The 21,805-nt window shown below is 57.1% G+C and overlaps 1 protein-coding gene across 2 annotated transcripts in view; it reads right to left on the bottom strand.

Moving 5' to 3' along the window:
- INPP5A (inositol polyphosphate-5-phosphatase A) overlaps positions 1-21,805 on the bottom strand; it is a 163,515-nt gene that overhangs the window by 17,688 nt on the left and 124,022 nt on the right. For both annotated transcript variants that reach the window (XM_081073879.1, XM_081073880.1), the window contains exons 9-11: positions 18,327-18,411; positions 2,504-2,599; positions 2,322-2,396 (exon numbers count right to left, since the gene is read on the bottom strand). In XM_081073879.1, coding sequence (XP_080930005.1) covers positions 2,322-2,396; positions 2,504-2,599; positions 18,327-18,411 — 256 coding nt within the window. The remainder of the gene's footprint in view (positions 1-2,321; positions 2,397-2,503; positions 2,600-18,326; positions 18,412-21,805) is intronic.

Genomic DNA, 21,805 nt, shown 5'->3' on the forward strand with positions numbered 1-21,805 from the left:
TGGGACCAGCATGGAGACGGTGCCCGGGCTCCGGGGCCTGCGCAAAGCATGGGGGTGGGAGCACTGCTGCGGGCAGTGAACGATGGGAGATGTTTCTCATTAGAAATTATGTTGCATTTCTGTTGAAACGATAATTTGTATCTCTTTGAGATTTTTCACAAACATGATAACCAATTTCGCATGTATCTTAAACATTCTTCTTGATTACAAAGTGAAAAACAGCGCAGGGCGTGTGTGGACAATGATAAAGCGGCCGGCGGATCGTATGTATCTGTCAGGACTGTCCCAGCTGCACACACTCCACTGTGACTGCAGAGACACCACGCTGATAAAGAAAAAGGGCCGGAAAATCAATGTGCCCTGAGCTCGAGCAGCTGCTAAACACACAGAAAACATCTCCATCCACAGGCCAAGCTCCATGGAAATCCCAGGCCGGCCGGGACAGCCAAGGAAAATTTAATCTCTGCAAATCCTCGCCAGGGCACTCCATCCTGCAGCCTGACAGCCACACTTATAATTAATTATACAATTTCGATGGGAATATCGACTAAACAAAGCTATAAATCATAGAAAAAGTCAATAGGCATGGACACGTTCAATCATGTCCTGGCCAGTGATTACTACTCTTAAAATACAATAATTATTTTCTGGAGCCAGCCTGAATTAAACTTCTGTCAGACGGGAACAAGACCGGTGGGTGATGAAGGGTGCGATGGATTTTGGGGGGTGCGTCTGGCTTGGGCACATCCATCCTGTAGACGGTCGTTTGTTCCAGTGGCCGTGGTGCCACGTGTCTCACCATGGAGGCGAGATGATCTCCGATGGCTCAGAGGACCATTTATCCCGTCCTCCGTGTGGACTGGGCCACGCCGCTTCCTGCATGTGACTGACAGGGAGGCCGAGTCCTCGACGTGCTAAGGGCCCTGCGCGGCGCACGCACACCGGTGTGAGCCTTCGGGGTCCTGGAGCCACGGTTTCCGCAGGCGCCGCTGGGGGACTGGCTCTCGGAGGACCCACAGGAGACGGGCTGAGCAGGCCAGGCCCCAGGCACACCGGCTTCCGCACGCGAGACTCTGACGTGACACAGGGGGTCTGTGGGCCGTTCTAAAACGACCATGTGGGAACCTACTCCCTGCTTCAACCCTACTGCATTTTCTCTGACTTCGGAATCAAAGTCAGAAGTTTCTCTGAATATTCAAACTAATTTTCCTCAATCTTAACAAAACAAAACAAAAAACACCCAATTTCATAAGCTAACTAAATACAGAAATAGGTTTATTACTTCTAATATAACAATATTTGTTATTTCCAATGGTCATCACACATCTTCTAAGTGCTAAGAGAGGAAAAGGGTGACCTTGGACCCACATGTGACCTCCCTGTCCGTTTCTAGAGCACGGCCTCCGGTGCCCTCGCTGTGCCCCCAGCCTTGGGCCCGGCTTCTCCCTCAACAGACGGCGCCTCCTCCTCACCAGTCTCCTTGCTCCTTCCAGAACATTCTGGCCCTTCAGCTGCCCCATTACCACCCCTCGTGTCCACTGTTCGCCTCCCAGGGAGCCTCCCCTGCGTCTCGTCCTGGTGGCCTCATGGCACCCAGCTTTGAGGTCTCTGTGCTGGGGGCCCTCCAAGCCCACCCCTACCTGGCCTTCTCCAAGCTCAGACGGCCACACAGCTGCCCAGGGACAGGGCGGCAGCACGAATCTCTGGGCGCTTCTCCCCCAGGTGACACATCCAACCACGGCCTGTGCTGACCTGCCCTCGGGCTCATTCCTGTGCCCCAAGTGCTCCAGGCCCTGCCGGGTAGGCGCTGTGGGGACACGGGACAGTCAACCTCACCAGGCTCCTTGAGGAGGTGAGATGAACTGGCCGGTGCAGAGGGAAGGATCCCCAGGGACAGGGTGACCGGAGTGTTTGCCCACGCGAAGCTCACCCAGTGCCCTGACTGGCGGGTGCAGCGCAGGAAGCCAGGCCTGGGGAGGAGGTCAGGATGCCGGGCTTTATCCTCGGCCAGCGGGCACGTGACAAGCCTTTGGCCGGACTCCACGCTGAGGGTGGACTCGGGGCCGGGAGGGGGGTGAGGGGGCCCCTGCAGCAGGTGAGAGGTGGGGGCCAGGGAGGGGTACAGACTCAGGTGAGTCGGAGTCTCGGCCCAGAAGCTGCCTGCCATGACAGCTGAGGGGGGCCTCACAGCCAAACAGTGGCAAGATGCTGTGTGACTTCCAGGAGTGATGGGAGGGTTCAGAAACGGCCCGCGGGGCTGTGATAGCACCCAGGAAACGAGGCCACGGGGGCATCGGGGGCACGGCTGAAGCAGGACTCACCGCAGTGCCGTTGTCATCTCGGAAAACCTCCTGGTTGAAGTACTCGAAGAGCTTCTTTTCCAGCTGCAGCATGACCTGCCAACGACAGGGGCCGTCAGAGCAGGTGGGAGCAGACTCCAGTGGCTGAGTGCACGGCGCCCTCTCCCCCTGCTCGGGGACGGCGCATAGCCGGCCGCCGTTACCTTCCGGTCATTGTCTGACTCGCGGAATATCAGCTTGACAACCTCGTTGGTGTCGGCGGCCCGGACGGTCTGCATGGTGGCCTTGGTGCAGAGAGTCTGCAGGAGACACAAAGGAATTAGTCCCAGGAGGGTCCCCCTGCCTGGCTGCCCCGGGGCCACACCACCCGAAAGCAGTCACCTCGGCCCCTGACCTCCCTCCCCGACCCTGCCCTTTCCTCACTCCGACTCTGGGTCAAGGGCCCCAGGGCGGTTCAACAGGAGGAAGAGCCTGGCCGACCCACAGCGCCCAAACACAGACCTGTCCTGGACGAGCGTCCTGGACGCGCATTCCGGCTGCGGGCTGTGGGGCCGCAGAGTGGCCCCCGCCCCCTCCTCCCCCAGGGGCCCCCTGGGCTCCTCAGCTGAGCTGCTGGGGCTCAGACCCGGGGAGATCTCAGGAGGGTTTGCTAACAACAGCCTGAGTGGAGGAGGAGAGGGACAGTGAAGTCACAACATGCCTGGTGGTGTCCCCACCCCATGGACAGGCTGGTGGCAGCTGGACAGGACCGAGAAGGTGACACAAGGGGCTGAGGGTGACCCAAGGAGAACGGAGGCCACACTGGGGTTGGGGCAGGGGCTCCAGACGCCTGAGGGGGAAGGGAAGAACAAGTGCTGCTCCCTCCGCGGGACACGCCGCGCGGCGGGGTGCTCGCCTGGCAGGCCCGGGTTCACCGACAGCAGGCCGCCATCTGATTGGCTAAAAGTTATACGAAATCCAGGCTGACTTAGAAAATTCTGCTCTTAGCCTGGGTGTGCGCGTGCTCAGCCAGCAGAGTCTCTCGCCAGAGAGCAGCGTGGATGGCGGGGAGCTCAGAACACAAGACAAAGCGGGTGTGGGATAGGTGCTCACTGAGGACGCACGGCCTCTGCACGGGCGGTGAGACGCCCCATGCTCGGTGTTCACAGGGTGGGGGATCCAGCGCACCGCCTGCTGGGAGGATGACGCGCTTCCCGACGTGTCACAGGCTGCCAAGTCCCGTCCCCACAAGTGCAGGTGTGGGAGTGGGACACAGGTGGGCCGAGGTGGGCTGGTGGGCCTGGTGGAAACCACGGTGTGGTTTGCACACAAATCGTACCTCAGGGAAGCTGCTCGCTAAGAAAGGGCTCGATGATGCTTATTTGAAAAGACCACTGCCACAAAACAACCAGTCCCGACTGTTCAGAAACACCTCTCTGAGCGGCCCTGGTGAAGTCCTTCCTGCGTCCTCCTCAGGGAGCCGGGCTCAGCGCCCCTCCAGCGAGAGGCCCTAGATGTGAGCCCCGCAGAGCACATCCAGGGCCTGAGGACGAGGGACTCGCACGGCCTGGCACGGGGCGGGAAGGCAGGCATGGCCCCAGGCTCACTCGTCCGACACTCAGAGCACAGATCAGCCTGCAGGTCAAACCCCCAAAATGGCTTTTGGACTTCGGTGTCACAATCAGTCTGGCGTCTTCAATCGTCTTCAATCGGGTGAGGATTAGGACGGGGCACAATCGGAGCAGAGGGACCCCCTGCCCATCGGGGCGGAGGGCCAGCTCCATCCAGATGCTAATGTGTCTCAGTGGCTTAGGCCTTCCCTGAATGGGACAGGGCTTGGCAGGCCGGCAGCCACTGAAGCCACCCAACACTGATGCAGGACATTCATGGTGCTTCTCCCAAAGGCATCTGCTGAAACTTTTTATAAAATCGCATTATCTGGCCTCTTCAGGTGGCTCCCAAAGGATCAACATCTGATTGGCCGCGGGCGGACAGCGCACGCCGGGGTCACCTATACGTCAGGCCCAGCTCGGGGCCCTCCCCTCCCCCCTCCCCCACACACTCCCCCAGCCTCCTGGGTCCCAGGGTTTTAAAGAAGTGATCCGGCCGCCAGGCAGGCCACCCTCTTTCAATGGTCTGTCCACTCACGTACAGACGTGCAGGCCTGGCCGTTCCCCTCACCTACTTACCCAGGGGGATTTTTCTCCTTTGAAAGGAGAGAAAAGTACCCTGAAGGCTGCTTTTAATGAGCCACGAGATGTATTTCATTACTGGCAGCCACACGTGGCCAGCACTTATCTGACTGACACTCCTCATGCCGCGTTTTTCTCTTGGAATTTAAAGGGACTGCCATCACCAAGGGTGTCCACCTGTGGCGTGGGTGACAAAGTTCCTGGGTTTCTTGTCATCTGGGTAACTGGTGAGGAGGGAGGGCCCCAGGGCCTGTGTCCTTTGCAGTGTTTGATTCACAGAGCCACCTGCGGTTGGAGGTGCACATGAGCAGTTGGTCCCATGCGTCCCAGGAGCTAAATCTGTCCCATCTCCCTCCCACTCAATTGTCACCAATGCTCCCACGAAGTGCAATCCTGTTAACGGCAGAGCCCTTCCATGGTGTCCTGTGCCCACTGGGCAGACAGGGGCCTGTGCCCTCAGGGAGGAGGGGGACGAGCAACAGGCCCCAGGGACCCAGACTTGGTCCGCGGCCAGGAGCCTGCAGCAAAGTCCCAGCTCCTGAGCCTTTCTAATAGCCTGCTGGGGGGACATGGAGGGTTTCAGTGCATAGAACGCACAGGACGAGCTGCCTCCATTAGGAAGTATTCCCACAGGTTCTGTGCCACAAGATTTGGTCCGTGTTTGCAAGAATCAGCAAAAACACACAAGCAGAGACCTAAAGGTGTCTATCAGGAACCCAACTTAAGCACAGCGGGGGGCACAGGCGGGGCCACATTTTCTCATCTTAATTGCTGTTTCTAGACGCAGAGGCTGCAATGCTCATCCCTTGTGCAGCCACCCACAGCCAGTACAACTCCCGACCTGGTGGGGATGGCGATCTCAGAGGCAGGCTTCCCTGCCTGTCACTGCTCAGCCACCGAGTGCAGCCCACCCCCCGACAGCCACCACACGTCTCCTAAGGACCAAGGACACAGGTGGCGGTGGCACTGCCGAGGTCCCCACACGCCAGGATTGGGTGGGCACCGAGTGTGTCCCTGGGCACCTGGGGTGAGGGTGTGTAGACACCCAGGCAGGTGGCGATAGCGTACGAGGCTTCTTGGAGGTGGAACCAGTGCTGCAGGGGCTCCAGGTGCTGCGGGCCCAGCCTCTGAGAGCTGCGGAGGGGCCAGGCAGTCGAGGGAGGGGTGGACACATAGGCTCCCTGTCTTCAGCCTGGGGGACTGTGGTTGGGAGAAAGGGCCAGGGGAGGGGCAGTGGTCAGGTGGGAGGTGACGGGCTCGCAGGGGACACAGCCGGCCTCCTGCAGCTCCGTGGACAGTGCAGCATGGGCCCCACTGGCACAGGCCCCACCCAGGGGCCCAGGGGTTCTTTCCCTCCTCAGAGGCAGACAGACAATCAGTGCCTTTCCATTTCACCTTTTCTCCTCCCCCGAAGAAAACACAGGGAACGATGTATGTATTGTACGTACTTTTGTGGCTGGCTCTGCCCGTCTGCAAAGCCCTGCGTGGACCAGAGCAGCGTTTGGGTTTCCCTCTGCACCAGAGTCAGAAGGAGCCCCTGTGGAGTCTGCAGGGGGTTCTGGGTCCTCAGCCCAGCTCAGGCCACAGTGCAGATTCTAGACGCCGCTGAGGGCCAGTGCAGGGAGGACCCGGGACACAGAGGGGCCACGTCAGGCGGCCTGACACCCCGACTCAGAGCCTCGCCTCCTGCTGTGGGAGGCCCACTGAGGCCAGTGTGACTGCAGACAGGGGAGCTGGGCTCATGGCCACTCAGGGAATGTGCTCTGACCATCCTGGCAGCGGACAGTCCATTCCTGTTTTGTCGACGCACACAAGCCCAACTGTTAGTTCACAGAGCCATGAAGTCCCTTCCTGCAAGGAGACTCCATCTAGAGGGGATGGGCCCGGGTCGACGACCGAGAGCCACAGGGTCCCAGGCCACTCAGCAGACAGTCATTGCCCCCTGGATGCATTCTGAGGAGCACGCCTGCGAGGGGACGCAGGCCTCCTGGTCCAGTGTGACCAGTGGGCAAAGCCACCTGACTGGGACCAAAAGGCTCGGAAGAGGCTGCTGTCCCTCCTGGGGCCCCCGGAGCAGCGGGGACACACCCACAATCCATCAGTATGGGCTTCTGACCTGGACCACTGGTTGCCGCACACCCCCTCCCAAATCCGCACCGAGGGATGGGGGTCCTGACACACAGCTTGGACCTCGTGGGTGCCATGCACGGCTGTGTCTAGCCAGGCAGGTGTTCCGGAGGGCTGAGCAGGGCCACTGTGTCGGGGTCACCTGTCACTCGTCATGGCTACACAAAGAGGTGGGGACAAGGTTTCATCCTGACTTCAGTTGGTAGTGGAAACCTGTCGGGCAGGATGTCTGCAGACTGTTTAAGGCACCGGAGTGTCTGGTGGCACCTGGGCCTGGGGCCACATGGCCACTGTACCCCCAGAGCCTCTGCTTGGATTCCGTCCACATGGGGGGCAGGGCGCTGGTGGTTCATCCACCACTCGACAGTCAGCTACTGAGGCACGTGTTCTAGCATGTCTCAAGGAATTAGAGTTTTCTGGTTTTCCACACTGTGGCCTAAAGGAAATGACCCAGTGAGGCCCATTTCGGCCTGGACCTCCCCAGGACAGCCTCACATCATGAACAGCCCACAAAACACAGTCCCAGGGCTGCGGCATCCCCTCCGGGGTGCCCCCGGCCTCAGGATGGCGAGGGTCCCCTGTCCCTGTGCAGCTGGCTGCAGGTGTGTCTGCACGGTACACTGGCCTCTGCTGGGCCGGGCCGGGCTGGTGGGTGGTCCTGAAGACCATTTCACCACCTTTCACGCCCGTCCCTCCAAGTGTGACCCTGCTCCAGACCTTTCATCCCTCTGACAACTTCACGCAGAAAAACATGCAGCCCCTCTGAGAGCATGAAATCAGAAACAAAGGCGAGGGGACAAAGGGAGGCGAGCGTGGCTGGCCTGGCTGGTGCTGATTTAAGCCACAGACAGATGTTATAGGAACTGTTTCCTGAAACTCTGAAAGGAAAAGCTTGTAAAAGAAATGGGCCTTAAAAACAGTGCCTTCAACAGCTTTGTAAAGGGGCCAAAGAGCCCCCGAGGGTAAGCTCCGAGGACCTTCGGCAGCGCTGACCTGGGTGACACACTTCCTTTGGCCAGGGACCTGGGGTCACCTTGGGTTCCAGACGTAGGATGAAGACATGGGCGGGGCCTTCCACATCCGGGTCTGACCGCCCGTGAGCACAGCCCTGCCATCGGCCCGCTCCTGGGCTCCTCAGGACTCTTGTGGAAACCTGTGCCATCATCTCTGAGACTTCCCTAAAAACCAGCGACAAACAAAGGACAGAAAAAGCCACAGCATGGAGGAATGTGACTAGCCCATGTCTGGCTGTGACGGCAGACTCACAGATGGAAGGAGGGAGGCTGGAAATGCCTACAGAAGTCAGAAGGAGCTCTGCTCCCCAGGCGGTCACCGCCTCGTCCCACTGGACACAGAGCCTGGAGATGGTCAGTGAGGGGAGCGTGTGCAGCTGTGATGGGGCTGGGTGGCCATGGGGGCCTGGACGAGCCTGGGAACAGACGGGCACGGCAGCCTTCTCCTCTGGGGCCTACCGGAGCTCTGTCCACTCACACGGGATTTTGCTCTGGGTCCATCAACCAGGAAACGAAATGGGGAACAGAACAGGTGTGAGCTCAGCTGTCTGCCACGCCTGAGTGCTGTTGGCGCCTCAGGGCCAGTTCAGAGCCTTGCTCCTGGCCACAGCTCCCAGGCACACAGCCGAGTGCTTGTCACCTTCTGGGAGCACGGCTTCTCCATCAAACCCTAAGACTCAACGCTGGGCCGATCTCTGCTGCCACCAGTGTGTCCTGGCCCCTGTTTGCACTTAGGGCCAGCGGGATGTCCACACTGGGGACTGAAGGCATCAGAGGGTGCAGTAACAGCATTAACTACTGGGTCCAAGCAAGAAGCTGCTGACAACAGCTTCACGCTCCAGGGTGCAGTGCCCGGTTCTCAGCATGAGGACTCTGGCTTGCTCTGCGCTGTGTGTCCAGCAGGGACCACTGAGGCCACGGCCTGCTTGGCAGGTCCCACAGGGAGCTGCTCTCCCAGCTGGGCCGGACGGCCCTGCATGGCCAGGCTATCCCAACACCAACACGGTCTGTCTCCCCCTTCTCTGGAATTGAGTCGGGGCCTCTGTGCCCCCCGCCCCCCGGAAATCACGAGGCTGCCCCTCAGCAGTGACCACATGCAGTGAACTGCTAACCGCGGAGAAAGCTCCTCACTGGAAAACCAGCCAAGGGCGCGCCAGGAGGAAACTCACCCCCCCCATTGTTGTCATCCTGTTATTTTTGGTGAAAATCTAGCCATAAAATGTCTCAAAATAAAAAAGGCCTCCATATAAAAGTCCCACCTAATATCTGTCATGCAGCAGGGATCAAAGAAAGGAACAGAAGGGTTTCCAACGGTGCTTTGCAAAGAAAGACCCAGCACTGTACCCAGCTCTGCTGTAACAAGCGAACGGACACATCTCTACCTTTTAAACTTAAATCCTCCAAGTGAGGTGGAAAACAGCTCGCTCTCGAGGACAAGCATGGTCTTCTATGCTACAAGGCAGTTTCCCAGTAACGCTGACCATTAGGCTGGACTTGTGTCTTGCTGTGGCGGATGTGCCAGTTCCCTGAACAGACATTGCGCCAGGCGGCCTGGCACCCCCGGAGTGAAGGGGTTGGAGGCAGCAGCTCAGAAGATTGCTGCTCCCACCGACAGCAGCAGGGACATTCCAGGCCTCAGTGCTGGGCAGTGCAACGTGGGTTCAGAGAATCAGAAATCAGGTTGTGATAAGCAGCCCTCCTTGTCCCCTGGACTCCCTTCTGAGTTCTGGGAACACCAGGTAAGCGTGATGGCCACGGTGACTGACTCTTTCTTGGTGACTAACGTCCCCAGAGATTATTTCAAGTCCTAGACGTATTCAAGAAGAAAGGGGAAGAACAATCAGGAAGTCACTTAGTCAAGACTAGGAAACAGAGTCAGGGGCTTTCAAGCTCCCCTTGGTCACCAATCACCTGTGGATCTGAGGGAACGTGCTCTGACAGGGGGATCCCATGGAATTCTCTGACTGTCCCCACTGGGGCAGACACACACTGCAGCCTGAAAAGTAAGTATCCAGAGGCGTCCACGGCGGGAGCGCGGTGTGCTGGGGACAAAGGTCCACACACACAGAGGACAGCACTGCCACACAGGCCACTGGAGCCTCGCAGGGGGAAGGCCTCCACTTGGCACAGCAAGGACAACACCGGTGCCACACGAAGCCTGTGACAGAATGGTGTGACTAAGTGACACGTACGTACCCGTGATCCCAAGGGAAGTCTGGCCAGTGTCTCAGCATTCTTACTGTCATGCTAGGAGCACACATGTGTACACACATGCACTCACTGCACACGCAGGCACACACACATGCTCTGAGAAGCCCTAGGGAAGCCTGGCTGTTGCCGGGACGGTGTGCCTGCTGGCTGCCACACCCGTCACCGGGCAGGGCCATGAGGACCAGCACCTTGGCTGGGGATGGGGCAATCTGCCCGCGACAGAGAAGACCGTCCTGGGTGGACCTGAGGGCTGCACAGTGGGGCTGACACGACGGGTCGGGAGAGAGCACGCAGGGCGAGCTCTCTGCCCTCGGGAACGGCGCCCGCTGCTTCCGGCAGGAACAGCCCTCACCCTCACCCTCTCCTTTACTCTGACTCCCCAGAGACGGCCCACCTTTCCTAAAGATTTTCCCAGGAGCAGGGAAAGCTCTTCATGGTTGCTGAGAAAGTTTCTGTGGCCAGATGCGCTGACATCACAGAGCAAAAGGCGGGGGGAGGGGGGGGTGCCGGGGGCCGCTGGGGAGCAGGCGGCAGTTCATGGGAGACGCTGTCACGAGGCTCTGCCAGCTTTGGAGGCGGCTTCGTCCTCTTTGTTCTACATTGTCCACTGTTGGTCGTTTGTCCAGAACAACAACACGCCATAAAGACCCTTTCATGTCCTGTCCCCAGGCCGCTCCCGCTAACTGCCGACAACTTGGCCACACGGGGCGGCACCCGTCCAGGCACGCGGTGAAACCCGCAGCGTTCTGGGGTGTGTGCACACCCGGTGGGGTGTGTGCGTGCAGCACAGACACTGCACCGGGCACGACTGCGGCCCTGTGCCCCATGGGTGGCAGAGAAGACCTGCTCCGATCCTTCAAGCCCCGAGGGGGGCAAGAAGGCAGCGCCCAGCCAACCCAGAAACACACGCCCAATACCAGTGAGCACCGGGCTGGGCAGGCGTCAGAAATTCTAGCCCCTCCAACAGGAGAGGCGTGGAAGTCACAAATGCTTTGGTCTCTTTTCTTCTTTTTCTTCTACAATTATGGAAATAATTCTTTGGACATCAATCTGCCAGTTGGAAATACAGGCTAAGATTTGTAAAGCAAACTTTCTGGAAGAAAATTCCCTCAAGTAAAATCCAGGATAGTCACCATAATTAGGCATAAAATTATGGTTCATTTTTGGTTGATTGTCACAGGACCTATATCAAAACAGACCAAATAAAGGGCTCTTTTTTAAAAACAGTAATTGAAAAGTCAATTTAATGACTTAATTTAATAATTCTATTATTGTTTCAAACCACGACTCAAAAAACCAGGCAAACAAACAGACAAGTGTGACCTGGCCAATGCACCTCACACAAGGTCCCTCCGGCAGCCCTGACCTCACCCATCATAACAAGTACAGTCCACGCGTCCACTCTGGAAGAGCGTCCAGAGGGGGAGGGAGGCCGCCATGGCTGCCAGGACGCTTGGCGTGCAAGCCGGGCCGGGGAGATCCACGGGGACCCCCACGCAGACTGCCAAACCTCCCAACTACTGACGCTTGCCAGGGATTATGGGGGTTGGTGGAGTTCGGAGGCCCCTTTCCTCTGTCTCGTGGATGGCAAACTGCCTGGGCCTCCTGGGATCACTGTGCAGCCCCGGTCTCGTGAGGGCTTCGGCAGGGCACACGCCAGGCCAAGGAGTGGCAAAGGCACAGAGCCAGCAGCACAGCCACTCTGCTTGCAGTGCCCCTGACAGGAGCCGAAGATGGAGCCTGGCCTGGCCCGTGTCCACTGAATCTGTGGGCCAAGGGGTCTGGGGTGCGCAGGCCTGGCTGGGGTTGGGTTCAACAAGGTGGCTGGGAACCAGATGCCACCCAGCATGGCGTGTGGAGCTCCGCGTCAGCTCACATCGGCTTTCTGATGGGGCGGCCATGCCCTTCCTGCCGAGTGGGGCTGTGCTCTTTGGGATCCTGGTGCACCCCTGGGGGGAGAAGGCCGGGCTGCAGGAATGTCTGTGGTCTCGGACGGGAGCTCCCAGTGCCAGAGGCCTGGCCCACTCACAGTGCCGTGACGCCTGCCCTGCCTCCCTCCATCCTCCTCCATGGCCGGCAGGGACAGTGCTGGCACCCCCAGCTGTTGGGATAGTGCTTGGTGCCCCTCCTGCAGACAAGCGCCTCCCGGAGGACCACTGCTTCTAAGTCTGAGCCCCTCACAGGACCTGCTTCTCAGCGGGTCCACCTGGCACCTGAACACACGTGTACTTGTCAGTAACTGGCAACCGGATTTTATAAATGGCTGCCAGCCTCCAAAAACACATCCATCACCATCACTGTCGGGTGGTGATGGACGGCAGGTGGGCGTGAGGCTGGACCACACAGAGACGGGAGCGCCTGGCACTGCTGTCACTCTTTGTCACTGCAGCCAGCTGAGCGCCCCAGCTGCCAGTTGCCACCGCGCAAGGCATAAAACATACCCTCTGAGCGATCCTGCCAGCAGGGCTGAGCGGAGGCGTCATTATTAATTAGTTTCGCGATGTATGGCCCCTTAGATGGTACATGGTAATTGTGTTTAATTTGTGTATGTTTTAATTATGGCTCAGGCGGCGCCACATTTGATCCCAGTATCGTCTCAGTTCTGCTCCATGAGCATGTTTGTATTAATTTGCATTTGAAATGCGAAGCTGCTAGCTCCTGGGGGATGGTCTTCACTTCACATGCAGCACCTCTGTCTGAGGCTGATGCCAGGCAGGACTGCAGGACCGGAAGCTTCCCTCCCTGCAAATGGCAGCAGGTTTCCACCTTGGGCCGCCTGTGCCCTCCTGGAGCCCATCCTGCTGCACTGGCAGGGGACAGACGCTGCCTCTGCTCACAGGCCCCTCCTGTCTGAGGACAGACTGAACTAACCCCTGAGGATCGTGCCCGCCAAGCGCAGCCGGCACCCAGGACCGGGACGCTGAACTGGCCGCTCTGGGGGGGCTCAGCAAGGAAAACCAACACCAGGCGTGCCTTCTAGTTGAGCCAAAACGTAACCTCGGCCTTCTTCCTCAAGAGGGAGGTCACCTGCCACCTCTAGACAAGCAAGTACACTGTGTCCCCATCCTGACACCTTAGGCCTTCTTACCACACACAGGACAGCACTGGCTAGGGTGCACGTGGGCACCTGTCACCCTGCCCTGGGGGACTGGACCACGTGTGGGGTGACCTGCCCAAGCTGAGAACACAGACTTCCCCAAGAACGCAGGGGGAGGCCAGGGTGGCCCTTCCCCCATCCCCAGGACGCGGTCTGCAGGCACTAAATGTGCGTGTCCGACAGAGGGCTCCTGAGAGGGCTCACTGCTGAGGGAGGTCTGCCTCTCCACCCAGAAGGAGTAAGGGCCAGGGCCAGGTGCAGACCCAGACTGCTTGGGGCAGCAGTGGGCCCGCTGAGCCCCTGGTGGGGTGGGACAGAGGCCACACCCCAGTGCCTGCCCAGGGCTGTGTCTCCCCGGTACACACAGACTGTCTGCCGGCCAGTGGTGGCCCCGGACCAGCGTCTGGAAGCCAACAGGACACAGGCCCCGCCCCTAAACAGGCCCCACCCACAGCAGGACCCACTCCTCAACAAGCTTGCTGGCCTCTGGATGACCGACACCAAGTCCCAGAGAAACAGTCCCCTTGGGCTCCTAGCACAGCTGTCCTGTGAAAGGGAAATGCCTCTGAGAAGTGCGTCTGGAGACGTGGGGGTGGTGCCTCAGGTGACCCAGGTGGAAGGTGCATGAAGCCACGGCCACCCTGGGCCAGGGCGCGAGGCTCTGCGCCTCAGCCGCTGGGAGCGGACGCGATGGGGCAGCAGTGCTTGGTGCTGCCTGTCACACCTTCATCCAACACTTAATGTGGAAGAAAATGAAAAGGACAGGGAGGGGCATCAGAGGTCATGTTGCGAGTGGCCGGGGCTGCTGGTGCTTGGCTGGCCACCGGCCCCAGGCCCCGAGCCGGCCGTCCCGAACACCTTCCTCGCGTCTTCCTCAGGACCTGACTCAGCCTCTCGGGAAGGTCTGGACAGGTTTTCTTTGGTTTCCAGAAAATCTCCAGTAACTGCTGTTACAGTTAGAAACTCTTTTAAGAAGCGAGCCACGCCAATGAACAGACCCTGAGTTTCCACAAGAGGTGCTTCGTGGTATTTTAAGACTCAGCACTTAATAGGCAGCTTAACTGATGCTGCCAAAATTAATCCCCAACAAAGGGAATTTGGTCTTTCTCATTGAACTTATTTTTACATCCGCTTTGGCCGAGAAACGTGTTCTATAGTAAGTATTTAGTCCATGCACTGGTGGGAGGAGAAGTCATTGGCATTAGGGGGTTGGAGAGCGTCCCCAGAATTCACGCCCACAGGCCTCAGCACGTGACCTGACTTTCAAGAAGGGTCTTCGCAGATGTAATCTGGCCAGGGTCTCGACAGAATCATCCTGGATGTAGGGGGGGCCTCATGAGAGAAAAATGAGGACAGGGAGGTGGGGGGGGGTCTGAGAGCCTGGGCGGCTACGTGCCCAGGAACGCTCAGGACACTAGGAACCAGAAGAGGTGGAAGGACTGGCCCTACAGCCTCCACAGGGAGCCCGTCCCTGGACGCCTTGACTTTGGACTTCTGGATTCCAGTACTGTGAGTGGACCGACGTCCGGTGGTCAGCCGCCCAGCCTGTGGTCACTGTTATAGGAGCCCAGGACACCACACACGCCGTTCTTCTTGCACAGTCAGGTCTCCAGTGTTGAGAACACGTATGAAATTAATTATCATTTTCTTGATAGGCTAGGCATGTCTGAGGCTGAGGCAGACACGTGGTGACCGGGAGGTGACACACGGGCCTCATGGCAGAGCAGCTGTCTGCCCGTCACAGGGTGTGGTCCAGGGAGGTCACATGCTGTGCCGGCACCAGCTTCCTCCCCGCTGTCCACAATCCTCAGGAACTGTTGGATCAGACTTTGGAAAAGGCGAGGGTTGCGGTGCCCACCTTCCCATCAGATGCTTCTACGAGATCCGGGGCCCAGGGCGCGGTCACCTCCCAGCTGCCTGTGCTGATGATGCCTCCAGGGGGACAGCGTCTAATTCCAGAGGCAAAGTCTTGATTTGATCAGATGGCCCTAAAACATTCTAAGCTAAAAACTTATTTGTATTGTTTGCAATACAAATCATTTCCTGTAGTTTTGCTTTACTTACTAGGAAACTGCAAAAATGTAATTCAAGTTTTTATTTGTCGACTGAATAGCCATCTCTCCACAGGTTTTAAAGAACCATGTGGATGTGAATCATCCAGAAATTAATGCATTTGTTTATTTACTGAGCAAATGATTCTCCTGGAAACGACTGACTTTCCCTCCCTCTCTGAAGGTGCCAGATTAACAGGGCAAAGGAGGAAGCACTGGGTCTGTCAAGGGCCCGGTGCTGTCAGCCAGCACCTAACTCGGCCACATCAGCGGGTACGTCTGGTGACAGAGGTGCTGCAGCTACCTGCTCTGAGACGCTGCTGTGGGCGAGCCTTCTGGGGACCTGGCTCAGCCGGGGCAGGGGGAGGGGTTCTTTCGCGGCACCAGGCCCACCTGGACATGCCGGCCACTTCCGCAGCTTCCCACGGGCCTCTGGATCTGAACAGAGGCGGCACCCCCAGGTCAGGAGGCTCCGCCCAGAATCACAGCGGCAGCCCCACCTTCCAGTGTGGTCAGCCAGGGCTGGGCCCCCCACAGCAACTGCCCCGGCAGTGAAGCTGATGGAGGACAAGGGTGGGGGCTGCTGGGGCAGGGTCCTGCAGGGGTCACCGCGGGGACCACTGTCTGCTTCTTCTCAAAATCAGCTCTTTGTGGGAACTATATACTAAAAAACAGCATTTCAAAATTTCCTTATATTTGTCGGTTAATTTTGATGGAAAAGTAATCAAATGAAGATGCCCTTATTTTCCTGAAGGAAAGGAAGAGAAAGCTGGAGGAACTTATTAAAACTTAGGTACCCAACAAATATTGATACTAATTGGTCTGGAACTTTCCAGGCTTGCAGTAGATTCGGGATTCTTGAGGCTCCTTAGTCACTGTCGGAACAATGTGCCAGTTCTCAGGAGAAGCTACTGCCAGCTCACAGGCAGCCCCTTCAGCACGAGCTGAACAGAACTCACTCACTGCTCTGTACTTGGATTTTCAAGGTGATGTGTGCAGGCTGCTTTGGAAAAGGGTCCCGTGCTTCTGCTAACGCAGGAAACACGCACGTGCTGGCCCCTGTCACGTCTCCAGCGCTCACCTCTGCCCACCCTTGATCTCTGCTTCCCCTTCCAGGGTCAAAGGTGCTGGGCTGCGGGCCCTTTACCATCAACCCTGACATCGTGGCCGGGTAGGCTGCGCAGCCAAGCTTCCCAGCCTGGAAGGAAACACGCGCAGGTCCCAAGCCCCAAACGCAGAAGCACCAAGCAGCCCAGGTGCAGGCAGCACCACCTTCGCCGTGTGCACAGCCAGGGGCAGTGGCTGAGGGAGATCCATCTACGTCCCAGCCATCACTGCCCAACTGCTGAGATCACCCAAGTAGCAGGACCCCTTTCTTTAAAAATTGGGACAGATCCTTGAGGTCAGGCCAGGCTGCTCAAGATGCCAGGTCACGAGAAAGGGGGAAATGGAAGATGAGTCATGTAACAAACAAAAGTGCACAGCGTATCTCACGAATGGGCTGGGGCCCCCACAGGAACACATGTTCCTGACAGTACACAAGCTCCCAGCAGGACGAACAAGCAAACCCCTGACTCCCTGACAAGTCACCCCAACTGCACCAGCGAGCCAGGCGGGAGGCCCCCAGGGCCCGATGCCTGCGGGCCCCACGCCCTCCACGGCCGGCCACCCAGCTCAGCACACTGCACACCTGTGACAACTACGACCCGAGTCCGGAGCTCGGCCCTTTTTTGTGACATTTGTTCTATCAGGAAGAAAAGGCCACTGCGAAACGTCTCTGACCTTTTGCTGACATGCAGTCTGCTCGGCGGCTCCTGACTGATCAGCCTCGGTCTTCCGAGGACCCCTCTTTACTTTTCTATAAGGAGACCCTCCAGGTGAGTGGGCAGCTGCTCCAGGCACAGCGGAAGCCCTGGTTCCAATACCAGCCAGAAATGACCCAAACCCAGGGACTCAAGACCTAAAAATGTGGCTTTGCCAGTCCTAGTGGCCTAGAAGTGATGGAGGAGCAGCCTTCCTCCAGGGGCCAGGCTCTGTGGGTCCCAACAGTGCCGGATACCACGCAGATCTCAACCCGACGGGCACCGTTCCCGGGTTATCCACAGGCTCAGGGCCTGGGTCTGCACTACCTGACTGACCGGCTCTCCAACCTCAAAGTGAGGAGAGACCAGCAGAACCAGACAAAGGGTTGTGTGGTCCCCAGGGGAAGCCACGCTCAGGGGCTGCCCCTCCATGTCGGGGGACCGTGCTCTCCCAACGGTTACTGAGCACATCCAACCGTTTACACACGCACGTGAGGCTGGCTTGGTGAGGTGCCGCCAGCTTAATTAAATTAAAAAGAGGATTTCAATACAACATCACTCATTTCTGTCAACCAAAGGGAGATATGGGATGATGAAAAGCCTGCTCAGCCTGTCTTTAAGAAATAATTTTCCACAGAAGACGGAAGATTAATGTCTGACGGTATTTGTAACTGAGACTACTAATGGGAAGCTAATGACGTGGAGGGACCATCAGTACTTCGTATTATTTCTACTGTGGTCGCTACACGTGCACAATCCAGTCTGTGCCAGGTGCTGCGCCGAGCCCTCGGAGGGCCTGCCTGGCATAAGCTGCCCAGGAGACACCTGCCTGGACGAGAACCATGCCTCGCCATGTAGGTACAGGAGGCAGGCGGTGGGGTCTCCCCTTTGCTCCGGAGGCCCAAAGCTGTGGAGCACAGGCCAGCGCCCCCGCAGTGGACCTTATCACAGGGAAGCCAGTCCCAGTGCCTGGGCCACCGGCCAAGGAGGTGACTCCCCACGGTCACACAGGTGAGACCGGGCAGGGCTGCACTGAGCCCTGCCTTCCAACCTCAAAGCCACATGCTAGTGACCAGGCGGCAGGTTTCTGTCTGTACATGTTCCTTAGTAGGGACATTATGCCAGGGTGCCGAGGGGACACTGGCCCTGGCCTTGTGGTACACCGAGGAGACACACATCGCCTCCAAGTCCCCCAAGATTGAGTGACGTGGATGATTGATTAAATGAAACAGAATAACTGTTTTGCAGCCATGTGAACGAGCACCAGGAAGCTGAAACACTGTTGATGACAACAGAACTTCCACGGCATGACATTACGTGCTCTGGCAGCTAGCAGCAGCTGCAGAGGTCTGAGGGACAACAATTCATCTCTGAGTCCAGCAGTTGCCCCCATTTTTGACAGGAAGACACCTCTTTACTAGGAGTTTTTGCCTGAAATGTAACCAGTGGGAAGGGTGACACTGAACTTGCCCAGAAAGGACAACACTGCGTTGGAGGCTTTTCCTGACACAACAGAGCGCGTGGGCTCCAGACGGGGCTGGGCCAGGTGCCTACCTCCACCACGGACTTGGAATCCAGTCGGAAGTTGAAGTCACCGAAGACAAAGTAGGCCACTTTCTCGAATCGCTGGTCAATAATCCTGGGAGAAGAGAAGGAGACAGGTTACTGAGTGCGTCTGAGCCGACCGACCGGCTGCCATGGCTGGGCCATTGGCATCCATGCTGCCCAACGCACACTTTCTACCGCCTCCTGCGGAAGGCAGACTTGCACCCCGACACTAATTAGCACGGTGCCCATGGCCACACGAGCCCACCGGACAGCAAGCATGTGCTGCCCACGTGTTCTCATCAAGCTGGCCAGGTCTGCGTGAAGCCAATTTTGGAGGGAAATGTAGCCTGCACCAGGGGGAAGTGCTGGCACAAGAGAAGCCAGGACCCGGAGAAGCAGCTGGGAAGCTGGTGCAGTGCGGGGACAGGGGACCGTAACTGCACAACCAGCTCACACTGGTCTTCTTTCTGACAAGTCGCAGAGCCGATGTCCACTCACTGGCCAAGGACCACTTGTGAGCCCCTAACTGCTCCCCTCAGGGACCCACAGACTGGGGCAGGTCGCTGTCCAGGAAGACCCAGTGCTGAAACGCCTTAAAACCCCTCCCCAAACCCTGGTGGGGAGACAGGTCTGAGCCCGGCCCCCTGTGTCCTCCCGACCAAACTCACACATAAGAGCTCTTTCTTCTCTCAAAAGCCAATCACAGGGTTGTCTCCATGCTTTGGGGGGCAAGGAGAGGGGTGGCAAGCACGCTTAGTAACAGAACGGGGGAGGGGTGAATGGGCAGGTGGCCCGTGAGTCCACAGGTACCTAGGCCACCTCCGCCCGGCCTTTGGATGGTTCCTGCCAGCGGGGAAGGGACGCTTGAACTTGCTCTGCAAGTGTTTGCATATTATCCCCATTGGGATGTTTCCAAGTTAGAAGGTAACAGCAACTGCGTCCTTTTCCAGATATCGCCTTGCTTAAAAGTTCTCCTGCATATTTTAAGTCAATGACACTATTTCAGAAAGATTTCCCCCCGAAAAATGTGTCCACGGCAAGCATGTGACAGCAGCCATAGCACTGGCCGCCTTCACGTGGCCCTCAGAACAAGGAAACTGCGGCACTGCTGACACGCAGCCGCCACCACCTACCACGACCGTCTTTCCCCGAAAATAAGACCTCGCCAGACCACCAACTCTGTGTGTCTTTTGGAGCAAACATTAATATAAGATGCGGTCTTATATAAGACCGGGTATTATGTTATATTATATTATATTACATATTATATTATATATTATATTATATTATACCCGGATAAGACTGGGTCTTGTATTAATTTTTGCTCCAAAAGATGCATTAGAGCTGATGGTCTGGCTAGGTCTTATTTTCGGGGAAACACGGTACTCCTGATGCCAACAGGTCAATTGGCGAAACAGACGTGTCATCTGTGTGGAAGGAAAGTCTGTGACCAAGCTTCCCAACCTCACTGCCCAGCTGTGGCTTCAGTGACACACTTGCTGTGAAGAGCTGCAGGTGGGGCCCCAGGGAACCCTGCTCAGACCGCACCCCAAGATGAACTTAAAAGCCCAGCGCACTGGGCAGGCGAAAGCCCAGAAGCGTCCTCACCCGACCCTCACAGCTTCTGGTACCGAGACCCGGCATGCCCCCAGCACACCGTCATGCCTGAGGGTGCGGACGCCAGGGGCGCTCAGGGCACTTATCACCACTCAGCCTCCCTCACTGCATTCCTCAGCTTGAGAAATAAAAGATGAAAGACAGGTATCGTCTCACGCTTTAGGCTGTACGAGGTGGGTGCTGTGTCTTCTGCGGAGCTCGGCCGCCCAGGTCTGAGGACCCCGCCTCCTGCTCCTGGACTCCGTTGGTTAGTCCGGCTCCCATGAGAGGAGCCATCAGGAGCCCAGCAGCTGCCGCTCATGTGTGCATGGGCTGCGACGGTGAATTTGCCACATGCTATTTCACATGTGCGATCAGAGGGGAAAATGCTGTTTTTGTTTTAATTTGTGTGATCACCAGCGACTTAGACCATCTTCTCCTGTACTTGTTGGAATCTGCACTTTCCCTGTTTCTACTTGTTTCTTTTTAGTATATTTCCTTTCTCTTTTTGAATTCTAGGAGTTTCCCTGTCAATCATGATATTAATCCTCTTTCTTCTCAGTCTGTGGCTACCATTTTCATTTTGTTTATGGCATCTTTTGTCATGTGTATGTTTTAATTTTCATGCAGTCAAATACATCACCTCCCCTTCTGGCAGTTTCTGTCTTCTCCAGACCCATTCCATCCTTTGTCTTTAAGGTGGAGTTTTTAGGCCAGCCTTTAATCCATCTGGAATTAGTGTGAAGTAGGGACCCAGCCTGTTGATTTCCCGGTGGGACACTGATGGGCATCATTCAGTAAACACACAATCCTCTTCCCCCTGAGCTCCTATGGCACAAAAGCCCCCAAATTACACACGTCTTTTTCAGACTCTTTCTCTTCTTTTCTGTCTATCCTTCGTCCTGTATACTTAATCTGACTTCTTATAAGGAAGCCCCTCTTGTGAACAATTCTTTTAAAAACCACCCCGGCTACCTTCACCTTTCTCTTGTATATCAACTGCTCTGTCATCTAGCTAAAGTCCAGTTTTCCTTTTTAATTGAAATAATTTTTAATTTATATATTAATTTGAAGAGACAGGACATATTTTAACAAACTTATTAATCGTGCAGATGACCAGTAATTTCACTGCCTTGTTTGAAAATGAAATCTTTCTGTAGAGGAAATACGGCTCAGGAATGGGGACAGTAGAGACACTGGCAGACATGTGTGCCTGACAGCCCACGACGGCCACCATGCCCAGGACCAGCCACGCACCCCTCTTCCCATCCACCCTCACGAGGAGCCTGTGCTCACGGGACTCTGTCGGCAGGAGGCTAGCTGTCAATATCTCAGCCATCCTGAACAAAACTAACTAAACCTTTTTCTGCTGTTAAACATCATTAGAAGAAAAACATGGTTCAGAGAAGCAGTGCAGGCTCCTGGAGAGATGGGTGGGTGTGTCCTCCCCTTGGGGACATGGGCTTCCTGGTCCCACATGTTGTGACGGGTGGGGTCTGGGTCCTGTGCACAGAGGAAGCCCCAGCTGGAAACGAGAATATCGTGACGTGCTCTGCTGTCACGAGGGGCCACCAGCTAAGGGCCCGTCCTTCTCACAGTCCCCACTGCAAGGGTGCTGTCAGGAGGCCCCCCCCAGGACCAGCTAGAGGTGACAGGACAGTCACAGGGTTCAGTCACACTGTTCTCCAAGTAACCCAGACAGGCATTCACAGCTCGTTCCGCTGACGACTCCTGACCGCTGAGACCACACAGAGAAGCCTGCACCCCCACCCCCCACCTGTCCACAGGAGCCCCAAGGAGCCTAGCGCCCCTGGGAGGCACAGGGACCCCTCAGCAGAACGAATCTGCGTGTTGAAGCTGGGAGGCAGCCGCGGGCTCCCTCATCCTCC

Source organism: Rhinolophus hipposideros, assembly GCF_964194185.1.
Source record: "Rhinolophus hipposideros genome assembly, chromosome: 15".
Classification (NCBI taxonomy): Eukaryota; Metazoa; Chordata; class Mammalia; order Chiroptera; family Rhinolophidae; genus Rhinolophus; species Rhinolophus hipposideros.